This window comes from Coregonus clupeaformis, chromosome 1 (assembly GCF_020615455.1).
Source record: "Coregonus clupeaformis isolate EN_2021a chromosome 1, ASM2061545v1, whole genome shotgun sequence".
Taxonomy (NCBI): domain Eukaryota; kingdom Metazoa; phylum Chordata; class Actinopteri; order Salmoniformes; family Salmonidae; genus Coregonus; species Coregonus clupeaformis.
Window position 1 is genome coordinate 73,610,629 of NC_059192.1, and position 14,439 is coordinate 73,625,067.

At 45.5% G+C, this 14,439-nt stretch overlaps 2 protein-coding genes across 2 annotated transcripts; one reads left to right on the forward strand and one right to left on the reverse strand.

Annotated features, from left to right (window-relative positions):
* Positions 1-322: 322 nt before the first annotated feature.
* On the reverse strand, positions 323-3,537 carry LOC121576633 (desumoylating isopeptidase 1-like). The gene is made up of 6 exons (XM_041889941.2): positions 3,122-3,537; positions 2,874-2,895; positions 2,698-2,767; positions 1,953-2,062; positions 1,639-1,761; positions 323-1,222 (listed from the first exon to the last, which is right to left on the reverse strand). The coding sequence occupies exons 1-6, from the start codon at positions 3,210-3,212 to the stop codon at positions 1,129-1,131; spliced, it is 510 nt and encodes a 169-aa protein (XP_041745875.1). The 5' UTR covers positions 3,213-3,537; the 3' UTR covers positions 323-1,128.
* A 1,834-nt stretch (positions 3,538-5,371) lies between these two features.
* On the forward strand, positions 5,372-10,452 carry LOC121584402 (X-ray repair cross-complementing protein 5). Its single transcript, XM_041900248.2, has 13 exons — positions 5,372-5,508; positions 6,320-6,411; positions 6,502-6,614; positions 6,869-7,010; positions 7,144-7,395; positions 7,617-7,803; positions 7,954-8,140; positions 8,502-8,670; positions 8,862-9,023; positions 9,136-9,265; positions 9,483-9,583; positions 9,722-9,838; positions 10,003-10,452. The coding sequence occupies exons 2-13, from the start codon at positions 6,342-6,344 to the stop codon at positions 10,200-10,202; spliced, it is 1,830 nt and encodes a 609-aa protein (XP_041756182.2). The 5' UTR covers positions 5,372-5,508; positions 6,320-6,341; the 3' UTR covers positions 10,203-10,452.
* The last annotated feature ends 3,987 nt before the right edge of the window (positions 10,453-14,439 follow it).

Here is a 14,439-nt window from a genome sequence, read left to right on the forward strand (position 1 = left end):
GCTAGAACGCGCCAATAGGATCTCGCTAGCTCGTACTTGGCTCTCCCCACCTCCTTGTTTGTTCTGCCCACTATGACTCATTTGTTCCCATTTGAAACGGCAGGCTGTGGTCCATCTTGGTTTAGTTATAAAAATCTTAGATGCAGTTGTTCAGTGTATTATTGTAAAATCACACATTCAGTACTTTGAGGTCATTGTCGCGTGATGACCCTGAGTGTGCGACGATGTGTTCAAGGGATGGATAAACCTTGACACAAGACAGTTGGAAGTTGGTACAAAGATACGTGAATACGCAAGTTCCCAATACAAAGACAAGTGCAAGTATATTTGTCAAGATTTTATCACCACTTTATCTCCTTTTCTTCTTCTCTAACCCTTCTCCCTCTCTAGTGGCAATGCAGTCATGTCATGGTCATTAAAAAACACAAAACAAACAATGAAACAGTAAAATAGCTTAATACTTATTTACTAAAAAATAGAAGGTATGTAAAAGGATACCCTACCCCCACCCACCCCTGTGTAGGAAAGAGCTACAGCTCTAGCTCTAGAGAGAAACCCTGCAGCTCCCTAGTTTTACATTCAGCTGATCATGGGATCCTATGGAGAGTAGAAGAAAGCTTCATCTTATTATAGACTTACGGCCTAATGCCATCTTGATAACCGTGGACATATTAAAATACAGGCACGGATCAGGCCAAGTTTATAGTGGAAAAGGGGAGACTTAGGTAGACTCAAGTTAAGGCTGGGGCTGGGGTGTGCCAGGCTGGGGGTGTGCCAGGCTGGGGCTGGGGTGTGTCAGGCTGGGGATGGGGTGTGCCAGGCTGGGGATGGGGTGTGCCAGGCTGGGCTGGTGTCAGGTAGGGTTAGGTTGCTGCCTGGATCAGGCAGCCCATTTCTGATCTTTTTGTCACTAATTGGTATTTTGACCAAATCACATCAGATCTTTTTCAGAGCTGATCTGATTGGTCAAAAGACCAATTAGTGAAAAGAATATCAGAATTGGGCTGCCTGTGTAAACGCAGCCTAAGGGACTCAAAAAGGTCCAGAGCTGCAGATCTCCCATCCCTCACACACACTGATGGTATAGTATATTACTCTGTGCACCTGTGTTATCGGTCTATCTCTGGTCTATCTCTGGCCATAGTGTCCGTTGAAGGAGTTTCCCCCCTGAGGTGCGATATTGATGGAGTCCAGAAGAGGGCGTAGCGCCTGGCCGAAAGGCCTGTGGGTGACAGAGAGTGGAACACCACACAAATTAGAATCAGATCATGGGGGAGTAACATGATGAACGCCATACACAGCGACTTGTGCTTTGAACAAGCTGTCCTGATTTATATCATAAATATTATCATAATTTATAACATTATAGTGTCTACACTCTACATGTGAACGGAGACTTGTCCTCCTTCCGTGTTTTTATCTTTATTCAGACAGTATTGAAAGTCTATTTAGGGTTACAGGTAGAGGAGAGAGTGTTGTGGGTGGAATTCTTACCCATGTCACTCATGGACAATATGTGCTTGGAAGACTGCAGCACTACTGCTGTGCTATGCCCCGTACTACACTCCACACGTCTGACAACAGGTTCTTGTTTTTTATTTTTATAGAGACAGGGGAGGGGAGAGAGGGGTAACTCACGTGGAGAGCACTTCAGCCGGCAGGTCTGTGATGTGGCCGGGGATCTTGCTGCCGGTGAGGAACTGGGCCACTTCGTTACTGAACGTGTTACAGTTCCACTCAAACAGATGGTATTGGTTCCCCCTGCAGATAAGCGGCGGGGGGTCAGAGAGAGCGAAAGAGAGGAGGGGTTGTATGAAGGTATGAGGCAAAGATAGGAACAGAGTAAAGATAGAGGGGAGCGAGAGAGCGAGAGCGAGACTGCACATCATCACACTAATTTCTGTGGAGTTGAGATACACCAGGTTGAGATCCATCATGTACCACAGCCTCACCTGTACGTGGACTCTCCCAGTGAAGACAGGTACTCCATAAAGATCTCCTCAGTCACCTCTGTCGTGCCCAGGTCTATTATGGAGTTTGGTTGTCCTAGGGACGTCCCGCCCTAAAACACACAACAAATACAAACAGCTTGTAAGAGAAAGGAGATGCTCAGTCAGTTGTCCAACTGAATGCATTCAACCCTGGGGAGCAGGTGTTGTTCGGGGTTTAACTTCCTTGGGGAGCAGGTGTTGTTCGGGGTTTAACTGCCTTGGGGAGCAGGTGTTGTTCGGGGTTTAACTGCCTTGGGGAGCAGGTGTTGTTCGGGGTTTAACTGCCTTGGGGAGCAGGTGTTGTTTGGGGTTTAACTGCCTTGGGGAGCAGGTGTTGTTTGGGGTTTAACTGCCTTGGGGAACAGGTGTTGTTTGGGGTTTAACTGCCTTGGGGAGCAGGTGTTGTTCTGGGTTTAACTGCTTAACTGCCTTGCAGAACGGCACATTCTTCCACCTTGCTGGCTCTGAGATTCGAAACAGCAACCTATCGGTTATTGGCCCAATGCTCTTAACCACTAGGCTACCTGCCACCTGCTTGCTCAATTGTCCTCCAATGGCCCATATGCAGCCCCAGGATTCGTTGTGCATCACAACTCACAAGACCTATGCTTGGGGTAACTAACTTAGACTTTTGTAGACCAAAAACAAACATAGATTTACAGGTCTAGTTTATGGTAGAAAGGAATAGAATAAAACGTTGTCTTACAGGTGGGCAGTTTGTGATGCCCTCTCCCCCATAGAAAAACTCCTCTCCATGGACAACAATAGCAGTGTGCCTAAGTGAGAGGAAAAGGGCTACAGTTTATTTCACATACATAACTTGACCTTTGTCCTCACTAAAATAATGATTTAAATCATTCAAAGAATACATAATTTACTCACCATATTCCATCAAGCTGTTTACCTGTGAATAGAACAGAATAGTTTATATATACATTAAATGTACATTTTGTAGCTGGCTAGGCGTACATAAGATATAGAAAAGGGTGATTCTAAGTTCAGCGCATAGGCCTAAAATGCATAATCGGCCTCTGCTCATCTTTCCGAGCTCTCGCGTCACTATCCGCGGGTAAAACAACATATTGCAGGCTTAGCTAGTTAGCTAGCTAGCTAACGCGTTAGCAACTTACCTAGCATGAGGGGGCTCAGCTGGCGAGCCATTCCTTTAGATATGTCGTAAACGTACAGTTTCACAGGGTACGAGGTGTTATTTGGGTCCATAATTCAGCTTGATGGTGTAAAATTAGGTTTTTGAGTGCTCTGTTGTCTTCAATGTGTACGAACTAGCTAGCTAGTGTTATCTAGCTAACTATCCGACTAGCTAGTGTTATCTAGCTACCTATCTCGTTATGGTTCGGCAAATAGTCCGAAATGCCATAAATTGGGCAAAATAAAAAGGCATATAGTAGGTAAGCTTAATTAGAACGAATATCTAATAATTGAGGCAAATTCCCAAGTCACGACCGTAGGAAGTTCTTAGCTAACATGCTAGTCAGTTGTTGCTGTGTCACTGTGACTCAAAACAAAATACATCTGTCAAAAATGCACATACATTAAACGGCTTAGAAAACAGCCAATGAATGGATAGAGTGGGACTGGGACACATGTGTGAAGCTAGCCACAATAAGAATTAGGCACAATAGTGGAATTTGCGGTTCGTGTTCAAAATAAAAGTCACGATTGAAACTGATGCAAACGGACACAAATAGTGGAATAATGCCATATTTCTACTAGATAATGCTAAACAAGTTTGGAATGTTGTTATATAAATTCAAAAAAATACAATAAGTAGTTAATTTAAGTCTGTTGAAATCGCACTGTGGGTGCATTGGAGGTATACTTATATGCACTGAACAGCCTTTTCTATGGATCTTGGGTTCATGAAATGTGGTATCAGCCTACTCAGTTACACCCACAGAACACAAATGCGAAGAGTTTACACAAATATTAGTGTCGTAGCTCTTATTGCAGGACTTTGACTGTGGGAAATCACCTCCCCAGTCAGTCTATTGTGCGTATTGACATTCATATTGCAATGTACAGCCTGACCTATGGATCTTGGGTCCATGAAATGGGCTATCAGCCTACTCAGTGCACCCACAAAACACAATTGTGAAGAGTTTACACAAATATTAGCATCGTTGCTCTTATTGTGGGACTTTAAATGTGGGAAATCACCTCACTTTCCAGCATATTGTGTGTATTGCTGGCCGTGTGGCGCCAGGACAACAACCTCTCCCTCAACGTGATCAAGACAAAAGAGATGATTGTGGACTATAGGAAAAAGAAGAGGACTGAGCACGCCACCATTCTCATCGACGGGGCTGTAGTGGAGCAGGTTGAGAGCTTCAAGTTCCTTGGTGTCCACATCATCAACAAACTAACATGGTCCAAGCACACCAAGACCGTCGTGAAGAGGGCACGACAAAACCTATTCCTCCTAAGGAGACTGAAAAGATTTGGCATGGGTCCTCAGATTCTCAAAAGGTTCTACAGCTGCACCATAGAGAGCATCCTGACTGGTTGCATCACCGCCTGGTATGGCAACTGCTCAGCCTCCGACCGCAAGGCACTACAGAGGGAAGTGCGTACGGCCCAGTACATCACTGGGGCCAAGCTTCCTGCCATCCAGGACTTCTATACCAGGTGGGGTCAGAGGAAGGGCCTAAAAATTGTCAAAGACTCCAGCCACCCTAGTCATAGACTGTTCTCTCTGCTACCGCACGGCAAGTGGTACCGGAGCGCCAAGTCTAGGTCCAAGAGGTTTCTAAACAGCTTCTACCCCCAAGCCATAAGACTCCTGAACATCTAATCAAATGGCTACCCAGACTATTTGCATTGTAAAATAGATGGCGCATGTGACAAATAAAATGTGATTTTATTTGATTGATTGTACTTATTATAAGTACGCCCCCAATGCAATACTGAAGTCTAATACATCCACAGTGCGGTTTCAACTGAGTCTTTACTTTTTGGGGGGTCAAATTAACTTCTTATAACCTTGTTCAGTATCTAGTCCAAATATGCAATCATTCCATTATTTGTATTCATTTGCATGTTTCAATGGGGGAATCTTATTTTGAAGGCGAACCGCAAATTCCACAATCCTTATTGTGGCTAGCTTCACACAGTTGACCGTGACGACCTATATCGTCAAAGCGTCTGATAAAATATTATGAAATGGACGCAAGAATCCGTAATAAAATTAAGAAATCTTGTGTTTGTGCAAGTGAGTTTTACGATTGATATCACAAATATTTAGACAATATTTGTTTCATAAATCGTCTCTACCTCAATCGCACAGTAGATGGCGCTATGCACTTTCGGCTTTACATGAACCCACCAACATTTTCACCATAGAAAAAGTAATGCGCATTCACGTCGCAACAGAGGACGCGATCAAACTATGTGACGCGACTATGGTCTGATATCAACACCTACATCAAGACAGAACAAGGCTTGTAGCTGGCTATTTCAACCGAAACCACTTTTGTAACATCATACACTCGGCCATAAGGTATGCTTTCATTCTGCTGTATACTTTAAATGAGAGTGCATTGTTATTTATGCTGATAAATGGTTGCTAAGCTAACAATATACCGTTTAGAAACTCTGTGATTATACTCTATTCAGAAAGCTGTCTGCCGCCTATTCACCGACGCTCCCCCAAATGTTCTGCCTAAACGCAAATGCAGGTGTTGGATACAGTTTTGGAAACATTTGGAACTTAACTTGAATATAAGTGAAAAAAAATTGTTTTAATACAAAATACTTACTGTATGCAGTTTTGGAAAGTTGCACCCGGCTGTCCTTTTGAGAAACACCGGAAATGTAGAATGTATTGGTGCAATGGAGATACAGCACGAGTGAATGTGAGAGAGTATATCGTAGCTGAGGCGTTGTGTGAAAACAGCCGGGTGCAACTTTGCTCAACTGCGCACAGTAAAAGTGTGTATTTGTATTTGAAAGATTCTTTCTCGCTTATATAAAAGTTAAGTATCAAAGGTTTACAAAACCGTAGCGTATTTGCGTTTAGAGTGTCGGGATTAAACAGAGCGTCGGGATTGTAGTTCACATGGAGCCAGCTATGGTCCGTACCATCAGCTGAGAACCCAAAAGGGGGGCCAACTGTAAAATGGGTATACCCCCCTTGGGTTCTCAAGAACTAACTAGCCACTTACCAAAAGGTGACTGGAGTGCCACTTTAAATTGATGATTGATTGGCCCGACATCATCTGGTATTACCTGATCAGAGTTGTATAACAACCACAGTTCTCTCACACTTCTCACACAGTGTGTGTATGCGTTTGTGTCCTTGTTATTTTCAGGGCAGGACAAGTGCATGCCACAATGGCACAGTGGAACGACTACCACCATGAGGATGAAGATGTGGATGGAGAGGAAGGGGATGAGTCTGGAGGTAAGAACAACATTGATGGTGATTGAATGGATCAATACTGAATAGTATGGAGTTTAGCATATGTAATGTCAACGCAATCCCTCTCCCCAGTGGACTATAAGAGCACAGGGCGTGACAGCCTGGTGTTTCTGGTGGATGCTTCCAAGGAGATGTTCATCAAGGGGGAGGATGGAGAGCCCTCGCCATTTGACATGACCATGCAGGTAGATCTCTCTTTCTCTCTCGCTGTCTCTAACGCCCTCTCTGCTTTCCCCTACCGTTTTCTGTCCTTTCTTCACCCCCTCTCTTTCTCTCCTTATCTCAGACATGATCAATATTACTGAACTCTCAGCATCATGAAAAGTGACATGACTGATGGCCCTTTCCCACTCACCCTCCTCTCTTTATCTCTCTGTGGTCCTACTTAGCCCTCTGACAGTGTTGTAATATATTCTATTGTGCTACTCTCCCTCCCCAGTGTGTCCGCAGCGTCTACACCAGTAAGATCATCAGCAGTGACAAGGACCTGGTGGCTCTAGTGTTCTATGGGACGGAACAGAGCAAGAACCCCAGGAACAGTTTCAAGCATGTCTATATCTACCATGACCTGGACTCACCTGGTATGTCCCCCTGGCCTGCAGTTTCAGTGTGTGTTCTGAAAGAGTCTTGGAGTCTCCTCACCTATCTCTCTGTCCATCCTTTTATTTTACCCCCATCCATCCATCCATCTCTCTCCCTCCCTCTCTCCTCTAGGTGCCCGTCGAGTGCAGGACGTGGACGGGCTGCGTGGGGAGAAGGGTGCCCATGTGGCAGCGGAGACCATGGGCAGTGGGTATACCAACCTAGGCGAGGCCCTGTGGTGCTGCTCCAACCTCTACAGTGACATCAAGCTTCGGCTCTCCCACAAACGCCTCATGATCTTCACCTGCCGAGACATGCCACACGGGGGCGACAGCGAGCACGACCGCCAGGCCCGCACCAAGGCTAGCGACCTCAAAGAGACTGGTGGGTCTGGAGAAAGGGGGAAGGCAGTTGTCAAAGAGAGAGAACACATATAGTTGTATCTTTATGCCAGTTGGCCTCCTTGATGTAACTGTGTTGTAGGTGGAGGGGTTTGAAAAGTGACCTGAAATACATCTTGGTCTTGCAAATGTTTAGTTTATCACAAACAATGTAGGATCAGTAATCTCTCTTTCTCTCTCTCTCTGTCACTCACTCACTCACAGGTGTGGTGATAGACCTGATGCATCTGATGAAGCCAGGTGGGTTCGACGTCTCGCTCTTCTTCTGCGACGTGGTGAGCCCCCCCGAGGACGAGGCTGAGCTGGGCCTGCAGATGGAGCCTTGTGGGAAATTGGAGGACCTCCAGAAGAGGGTCAGAGCCAAGGAGATGAAGAAGAGATCGGTCGCAAGGTACAGAGCACAGCCCAGCACTGTTTCCCTCTCCATTGTATAGGCGTGGCGCTGTGTTCTTATAGGACATGTTTAGATGTTTCAAACATGTAATAACACTGAACAGGGCCCTGGTTGCTGATGGCTCCTCTCTTGTCCTCTGTGTCTCAGGTTGAATCTGTGTCTGGGGGAAGGGATGAACATGGCGGTGGGTGTGTACATCACGGCCCTACAGGCCAAGAAGCCTAACGCCATCAAGCTCTACAGAGACAACAACGAGCCCGTCCGCACTAAGACACGCCTCTACCACACACAGACGGGCAGCCTGCTGCTCCCCAGCGACACCAAGAAGGCTCAGGTAACTAAGTGGGAATCTCAAATCAAACCAAATAAATATATATTTGAAGTGTATCAAAGAAAGTATGAATTAAATCAAATGTATTTATAAAGCCCTTTTTACATCAGCAGATGTCACAAAGTGCTATACAGAAACCCAGCCTAAAACCCCAAACAGCAAGCAATGCAGATGTAAAAGCATGGTGGCTCGGAAAAACTCCATAGAAAGGCAGGAACCTAGGAAGAAACCTAGAGAGGAACCAGGCTCTGAGGGGTGGAGATTATAAGAGTACATGGCCATTAAGGCCAGAATTCATATTTTTCATTCTGTCAGGTTCATTTCAGTCTAGATGTGATTTGTGGTTGTGTGTTTGTCTGTGTAGGTGTATGCAGGCAGGCAAATAGTGATGGAGAAAGACGAGGTGGATGTGATAAAGAAGTTTTCTGACCCGGGTCTGGAGCTGATTGGGTTCAAGCCCATGGAGCGTCTCAAACTGCACCACCACCTCAGATCTGCTGTCTTCATCTACCCAGAGGAGGAAATGGTCACAGGTGTGTGCGTGCGTCCCTCAACACTATGAACCTGTCACTATGATGGGAAGAGAGACGGTGACAGTTGAATACATAACTACAAGTCAAAATGTAATCTGAGAAACGTCAGCCCATGTTCGTACTCCAATTCCATTACATTTTGAGTTCCAACTTTAAACCCTTTCTCAATCTCTTCTGTTTTTCCATCCCAGGGAGTGCCTGTGTTTTCACAGCGTTGCTGCGCAGATGTAGTGAGAGGAACGTGTTCGCTCTGTGTAAATACACACGGATTCGTAACTCTCCCCCGCGCTTCTTAGCGCTGGTGCCCCAAAGAGAGGAGGTGGATGAGGGCCAGGCTCAGATTGCAGCTCCAGGTACAGTCATTGGGTCCCACTGTAGCCGCTGGTCTTGCACAAATACCACACAATTAATATACTTTTAAACGTTCAGACTAATTGTAGTGATGTGTGTTTGTGTTCGTCTCAGGCTTCCATGGCATCTTCCTGCCCTACGCGGATGACATCCGTACCCTGGACACTCCTCAGCTCCCCACGGCCTCCAACGCCCAGGTGGACAAGATGAAGGAGATAGTACACAAGCTACGCTTCAAATACAGGTACGGCCTTTTTATTACAGTGAATACTAAACATTATTATTATTATTATTTCATACCAGGATTCACATTTTTAAAAGAGTTAAAGCATAAAACATGAAAGTAAAAGCGTAGTAGAAAACGAAGGGAACACTATTGTAAACATCCTAGAATATGACCTGAAAGAGTCTTGAGATTCCCACTCCAGTGTTGTCTATGTGTTGCTCTTCCTGTGTTCCAGGAGTGATGCGTTTGAGAACCCAGTCCTCCAGCAACACTACAGGAACCTGGAAGCCTTGGCTTTAGATCTCATGGCCCCAGAGCACATAGAGGACCACACCAGTAAGACTGATACACACACCATATGCTTTTGATTGGCCCACATGCTTCTTTTTTAGCAGTGCTCAAGCTCGCTTTTTCTTGTCCATTCTTTCTGTTCAATCTCTCCTTATCTATCTCTCTCTCTCGCTCCTCCCTCAGTGCCCAATGTGAATATGATGGACCAGCGTCTTGGTTCCCTGGCTCAGGAGTTCAGAGATCTGGTGTACCCTGCTGACTACAACCCAGAGGGCAAGACTGCACCCAAACGCAAACCAGGTGAGTTCTGTGTGATCTATATTGTGGTGAATGGTTTACTTGCTATGTGTCCCGTAGGGGAGATTTGGGTCTGGCACATGGAGTAAGAAATATCAGTGTAGTAGCTGGCAGTGTCACTGTTGAAATACTGGTTGTTGTAACATCCTGGCCCTGTGTGTGTTCAGCTGAGGCGGCAGGCGGCGCAGAGAAGAAGCCCAAGGTGGAGATGTCTGAGGACGAGCTGAGGGGTCACGTACAGAAAGGCACCCTGGGTAAGCTGACGGTGCCCGTGCTGAAGGACGCCTGCAAGCAGTTTGGGGTGAAGGTCACAGGGACCAAGAAACAGGAGCTAATAGACGCCCTGACTGCACAGCTAACGAAATGAGGCTTAGATGTCAAAATATGTTGACATCTACGCTTTCGATATTCTGGTCAGAGGCACTAAGAAGCAGGATTATTGGTCTGTCTTTGCTTTAGGCTTACATTTCAAGATTTCTAATCTGAGATATATCACTGTACTTCAAATGGGGAAAATATGCAATGTTTCTCATTTGCGTTGCTAGAAGAAGAATATTACTTTTTGTTTCTTTACATATTTTAAACTTTGAAATAAAAAATGAAGAGGAACAATGTAATTGTCTGAGATTGTGTAGCTCAGTTGGTAGAGCATGGTGTTTGCAACGCCAGGGTTGTGGGTTCAATTCCCACGGGGGGCCAGTATGAAAAAATGTATGCGCTCACTAACTGTAAGTCGCTCTGGATAAGAGCGTCTGCTAAATGACTTAAATGTAAAATGTAATTGCTTCAAGTTTGACTTGTGTCTGCAGTTCTTGAACTCACAAAATAAAGGAAACACCAACAAAGTGTCTTAATAGGGCGTTGGGCCACCACGAGCCGCCAGAACAGCTTCAATGCGCCTTGGAATAGATTCTACAAGTGTCTGGAACTATTTTGGAGGCATGTGACTCCATGACAAATTCTATCATTTGGTATTTTGTTGATGGTGGTGGTAAACGCCGTCTCAGGCTCCGCTCCAGAATCTCCCATAAGTGTTTAATTGGGTTGAGATCTGGTTACTGAGACACACACACCCTTTAAATCCCCTATGCACCTTTAAGACCCCTCTTTCAAAGTCACTAGCTAGGTTTCCATCCAATTGGCAACAGATTTTCATCAATATTCTAAAATCTGCATAAAAACAATATGCACATTTTCCATCAAATTTACTTGTTGCAAATAAAAGGCTGTGCGTGATGACATAGTGCACATAAAAATACATTTTGCGGTTAAAGTCCCATGTACCGAATAAAAAGAACTATACTGAACAAAAATATAAATGCAACATGAAACAATTTCAAAGATTTTACTGAGTTATAGTTCATTAAATATAAATCAGTCAATTGAAATAAATTCATTAGGCCCTAATCTATGGATTTCACATGACTGGGCAGGGGCACAGCCATGGGTGGGTCTGGGAGGTTATAGGCCCACCCATTTGGGGAGCCAGGTCCAGCCAATCAGAAATCGTTTTTCCCCACAAAAAATGCTTTATTACATACAGAAATACTCCTCAGTTTCATCAGCTGTCCAGGTGGCTGGTCTCAAACGATCCCGCAGGTGAAGAAGCCGGATGTGGAGGTCCTGGGCTAGCATGGTTAAACATGGTCTGTGGTTGTGAGGCCGGTTGGACATACATTTACATTTACATTTTAGTCATTTAGCAGACGCTCTTATCCAGAGCGACTTACAGGAGCAATTAGGGTTAAGTGCCTTGCTCAAGGGCACATTAACGTCATTTAGCAGACGCTCTTAGCCAGAGCGACTCACAAATTGGTGCGTTCACCCTATAGCCAGTGGGATAACCACTTTACAATTTGGGGGGGGTTAGAAGGATTACTTTATCCTATCCCAGGTGTTCCTTAAAGAGGTGGGGTTTCAAATGTCTCCGGAAGGTGGTGAGTGACTCCGCTGTCCTGGCGTCGTGAGGGAGCTTGTTCCACCATTGGGGTGCCAGAGCAGCGAACAGTTTTGACTGGGCTGAGGCGGGAGCTATGCTTCCGCAGAGGAAGGAGCCAGCAGGCCAGAGGTGGATGAACGCAATGCCCTCGTTTGGGTGTAGGGACTGATCAGAGCCTGAAGGTACAGAGGTGCCGTTCCCCTCACTGCTCCATAGGCAAGCACCATGGTCTTGTAGCGGATGCGAGCTTCAACTGGAAGCCAGTGGAGTGTGCGGAGGGGGGTGACGTGAGAGAACTTGGGAAGGTTGAACACCAGACGGGCTGCGGCATTCTGGATGAGTTGTAGGGGTTTAATGGCACAGGCAGGGAGGCCAGCCAACAGCGAGTTGCAGTAGTCCAGACGGGGAGATGACAAGTGCCTGGATTAGGACCTGTGCCGCTTCCTGTGTAAGGCAGGGTCGTACTCTCCGAATGTTGTAGAGCATGAACCTGCAGGAGCGGGTCACCGCCTTGATGTTGGCGGAGAAGCGACAGGGTGTTGTCCAGGGTCACGCCTAGGCTCTTTGCACTCTGGGAGGAGGACACAGCGGAGTTGTCAACCGTGATGGCGAGATCATGGAACGGGCAGTCCTTCCCCGGGAGGAAGAGCAGCTCCGTCTTGCCAGGGTTCAGCTTGAGGTGGTGATCCGTCATCCATACTGATATGTCTGCCAGACATGCAGAGATGCGATTCGCCACCTGGTTATCAGAAGGGGGAAAGGAGAAGATTAGTTGTGTATCGTCAGCGTAGCAATGATAGGAAAGGCCATGTGAGGATATGACAGAGCCAAGTGACTTGGTGTATAGGGAGAAAAGGAGAGGGCCTAGAACTGAGCCCTGGGGGACACCAGTGGTGAGAGCACGTGGTGCGGAGACAGCTTCTCGCCATGCCACTTGGTAGGAGCGACCGGTCAGGTAGGGCGCAATCCAGGAGTGAGCCGCGCCGGAGATGCCCAGCTCGGAGAGGGTGGAGAGGAGGATCTGATGGTTCACAGTATCAAAGGCAGCAGACAGGTCTAGAAGGACAAGAGCAGAGGAGAGAGTTAGCTTTGGCAGTGCGGAGAGTCTCCGTGACACAGAGAAGAGCAGTCTCAGTTGAATGACCAGTCCTGAAACCTGATTGGTTTGGATCAAGAAGGTCATTCTGAGAGAGATAGCAAGAGAGTTGGCTAAAGACGGCACGCTCAATAGTTTTGGAAAGAAAAAAAAGAAGGGATACTGGTCTGTAGTTGTTGACATCAGTGGGGTCGAGTGTTGGTTTTTTGAGAAGGGGAGCAACTCTCGCTCTCTTGAAGACGGAAGGGAGCGAGAGTTGCTCCCCTTCTGCGGACACACTGCGGAATTCTCTAAAACAACTTTGGATAAGAGGGAGAATATTTGTATTTGACAAATGGCAGCCAAGCATCGTTCATCATGTCACCATAATAAGACCCTCGATATTTATTGGGAAGCAGCATCAAGCTCATCACCATGCACATTCACCACCCTCTGAAGTTTATCATAACATTTCATCTGTAGCTTAATAAACTGCATGCATTCCTGAGAGTAGTGGGAGGACCACACAACATATCATCCCCTGACTCAAAGTTTACTTCGATATGATTGTTCTTACACTCACTGAACAAAAATATAAAAGCAACATATAAAGTGTTGGTCCCATGTTTCAAGAGCTGAAATAAAAAATCCCAGACAGTAATTTTATATAATTTTACTTTGCCTGTGAGAACCATTAGCACGGGCATTTGATTAGGATTAGCTGTCTCCATGCACACAAGCATGGCTTTGTGTCCGTGGTTGCACCTTAACAATGCAGAAAAACTAGTCTCTAGCTCAAACCGTTCAAAACTAAATACCTTTTTTTTTATCATGAGTAAGGAGCTATGAAAATAGTTCAAATAAACCCTATTTAATCTACACTGAACAAAAATATAAACGCAACATGTAAAGTGTTGGTCCCATGTTTCATGAGCTGAAATAAAAGATCACAATTTTCCATATGTACAAAAAGCATATTTATCTCAAATGTTGTGCACAATTTTGTTTACATCCCTGTTAGTGAGCACCTGACAGGAGTGGCATGTCAAGAAGCTGATTAAATAGCGTGATCATTACACAGGCTTACCTTGTACTGGGGACAATAAAAGGCCACTTTAAAATTTGCAGTTTTGTCACACAACACAATGCCACATATGTCTCAAGTTTTGAGGGAGCGTGCAATTGGCATGCTGACAGCAGGAATGTCTACCAGAGCTGTTGCCAGAGAATTTAATGCACAATTTGTGCACAAAATCTGAGAGAAATAAGGTTTTCGTAGTTATGTAAAATGTCGGGGATTTTTTTTTTTAAACATGGGACCAACACTTTATATGTTGCTTTTATATTTTTGTTCAGTGAGTGTAAGAACAATCATATCGAAGTAAACTTTGAGTCAAGGGATGATATGTGGTGTGGTCCTCCCACTACGACTCGGGAAAGCATGCAGTTTATTAGGCTACAGATGAAATAAGTTATGATCAACTTCAGAGGGTGGTGAATGTGCATGGTGTTGAGCTTGATGCTGCTTCCCAATAAATATCGAGGGTCTTATTATGGTGACATGATGAACGATGCTTGGCTGCCATTTGT

Coding starts and splice junctions, on each gene's coding strand:
- LOC121576633 (XM_041889941.2), bottom strand. CDS start 3,212: ATGGACCCAAATAACACCTCGTACCCTGTGAAACTGTACGTTTACGAC. Junction 1,762..1,952: donor CTGGGAGAGTCCACGTACAG/GTGAGGCTGTGG, acceptor GCTTATCTGCAG/GGGGAACCAATACCATCTGT. Junction 1,223..1,638: donor CCGGCTGAAGTGCTCTCCAC/GTGAGTTACCCC, acceptor TGTCACCCACAG/GCCTTTCGGCCAGGCGCTAC.
- LOC121584402 (XM_041900248.2), top strand. CDS start 6,342: ATGGCACAGTGGAACGACTACCACCATGAGGATGAAGATGTGGATGGA. Junction 7,011..7,143: donor CCATGACCTGGACTCACCTG/GTATGTCCCCCT, acceptor TCTCTCCTCTAG/GTGCCCGTCGAGTGCAGGAC. Junction 8,141..8,501: donor GCGACACCAAGAAGGCTCAG/GTAACTAAGTGG, acceptor TTGTCTGTGTAG/GTGTATGCAGGCAGGCAAAT.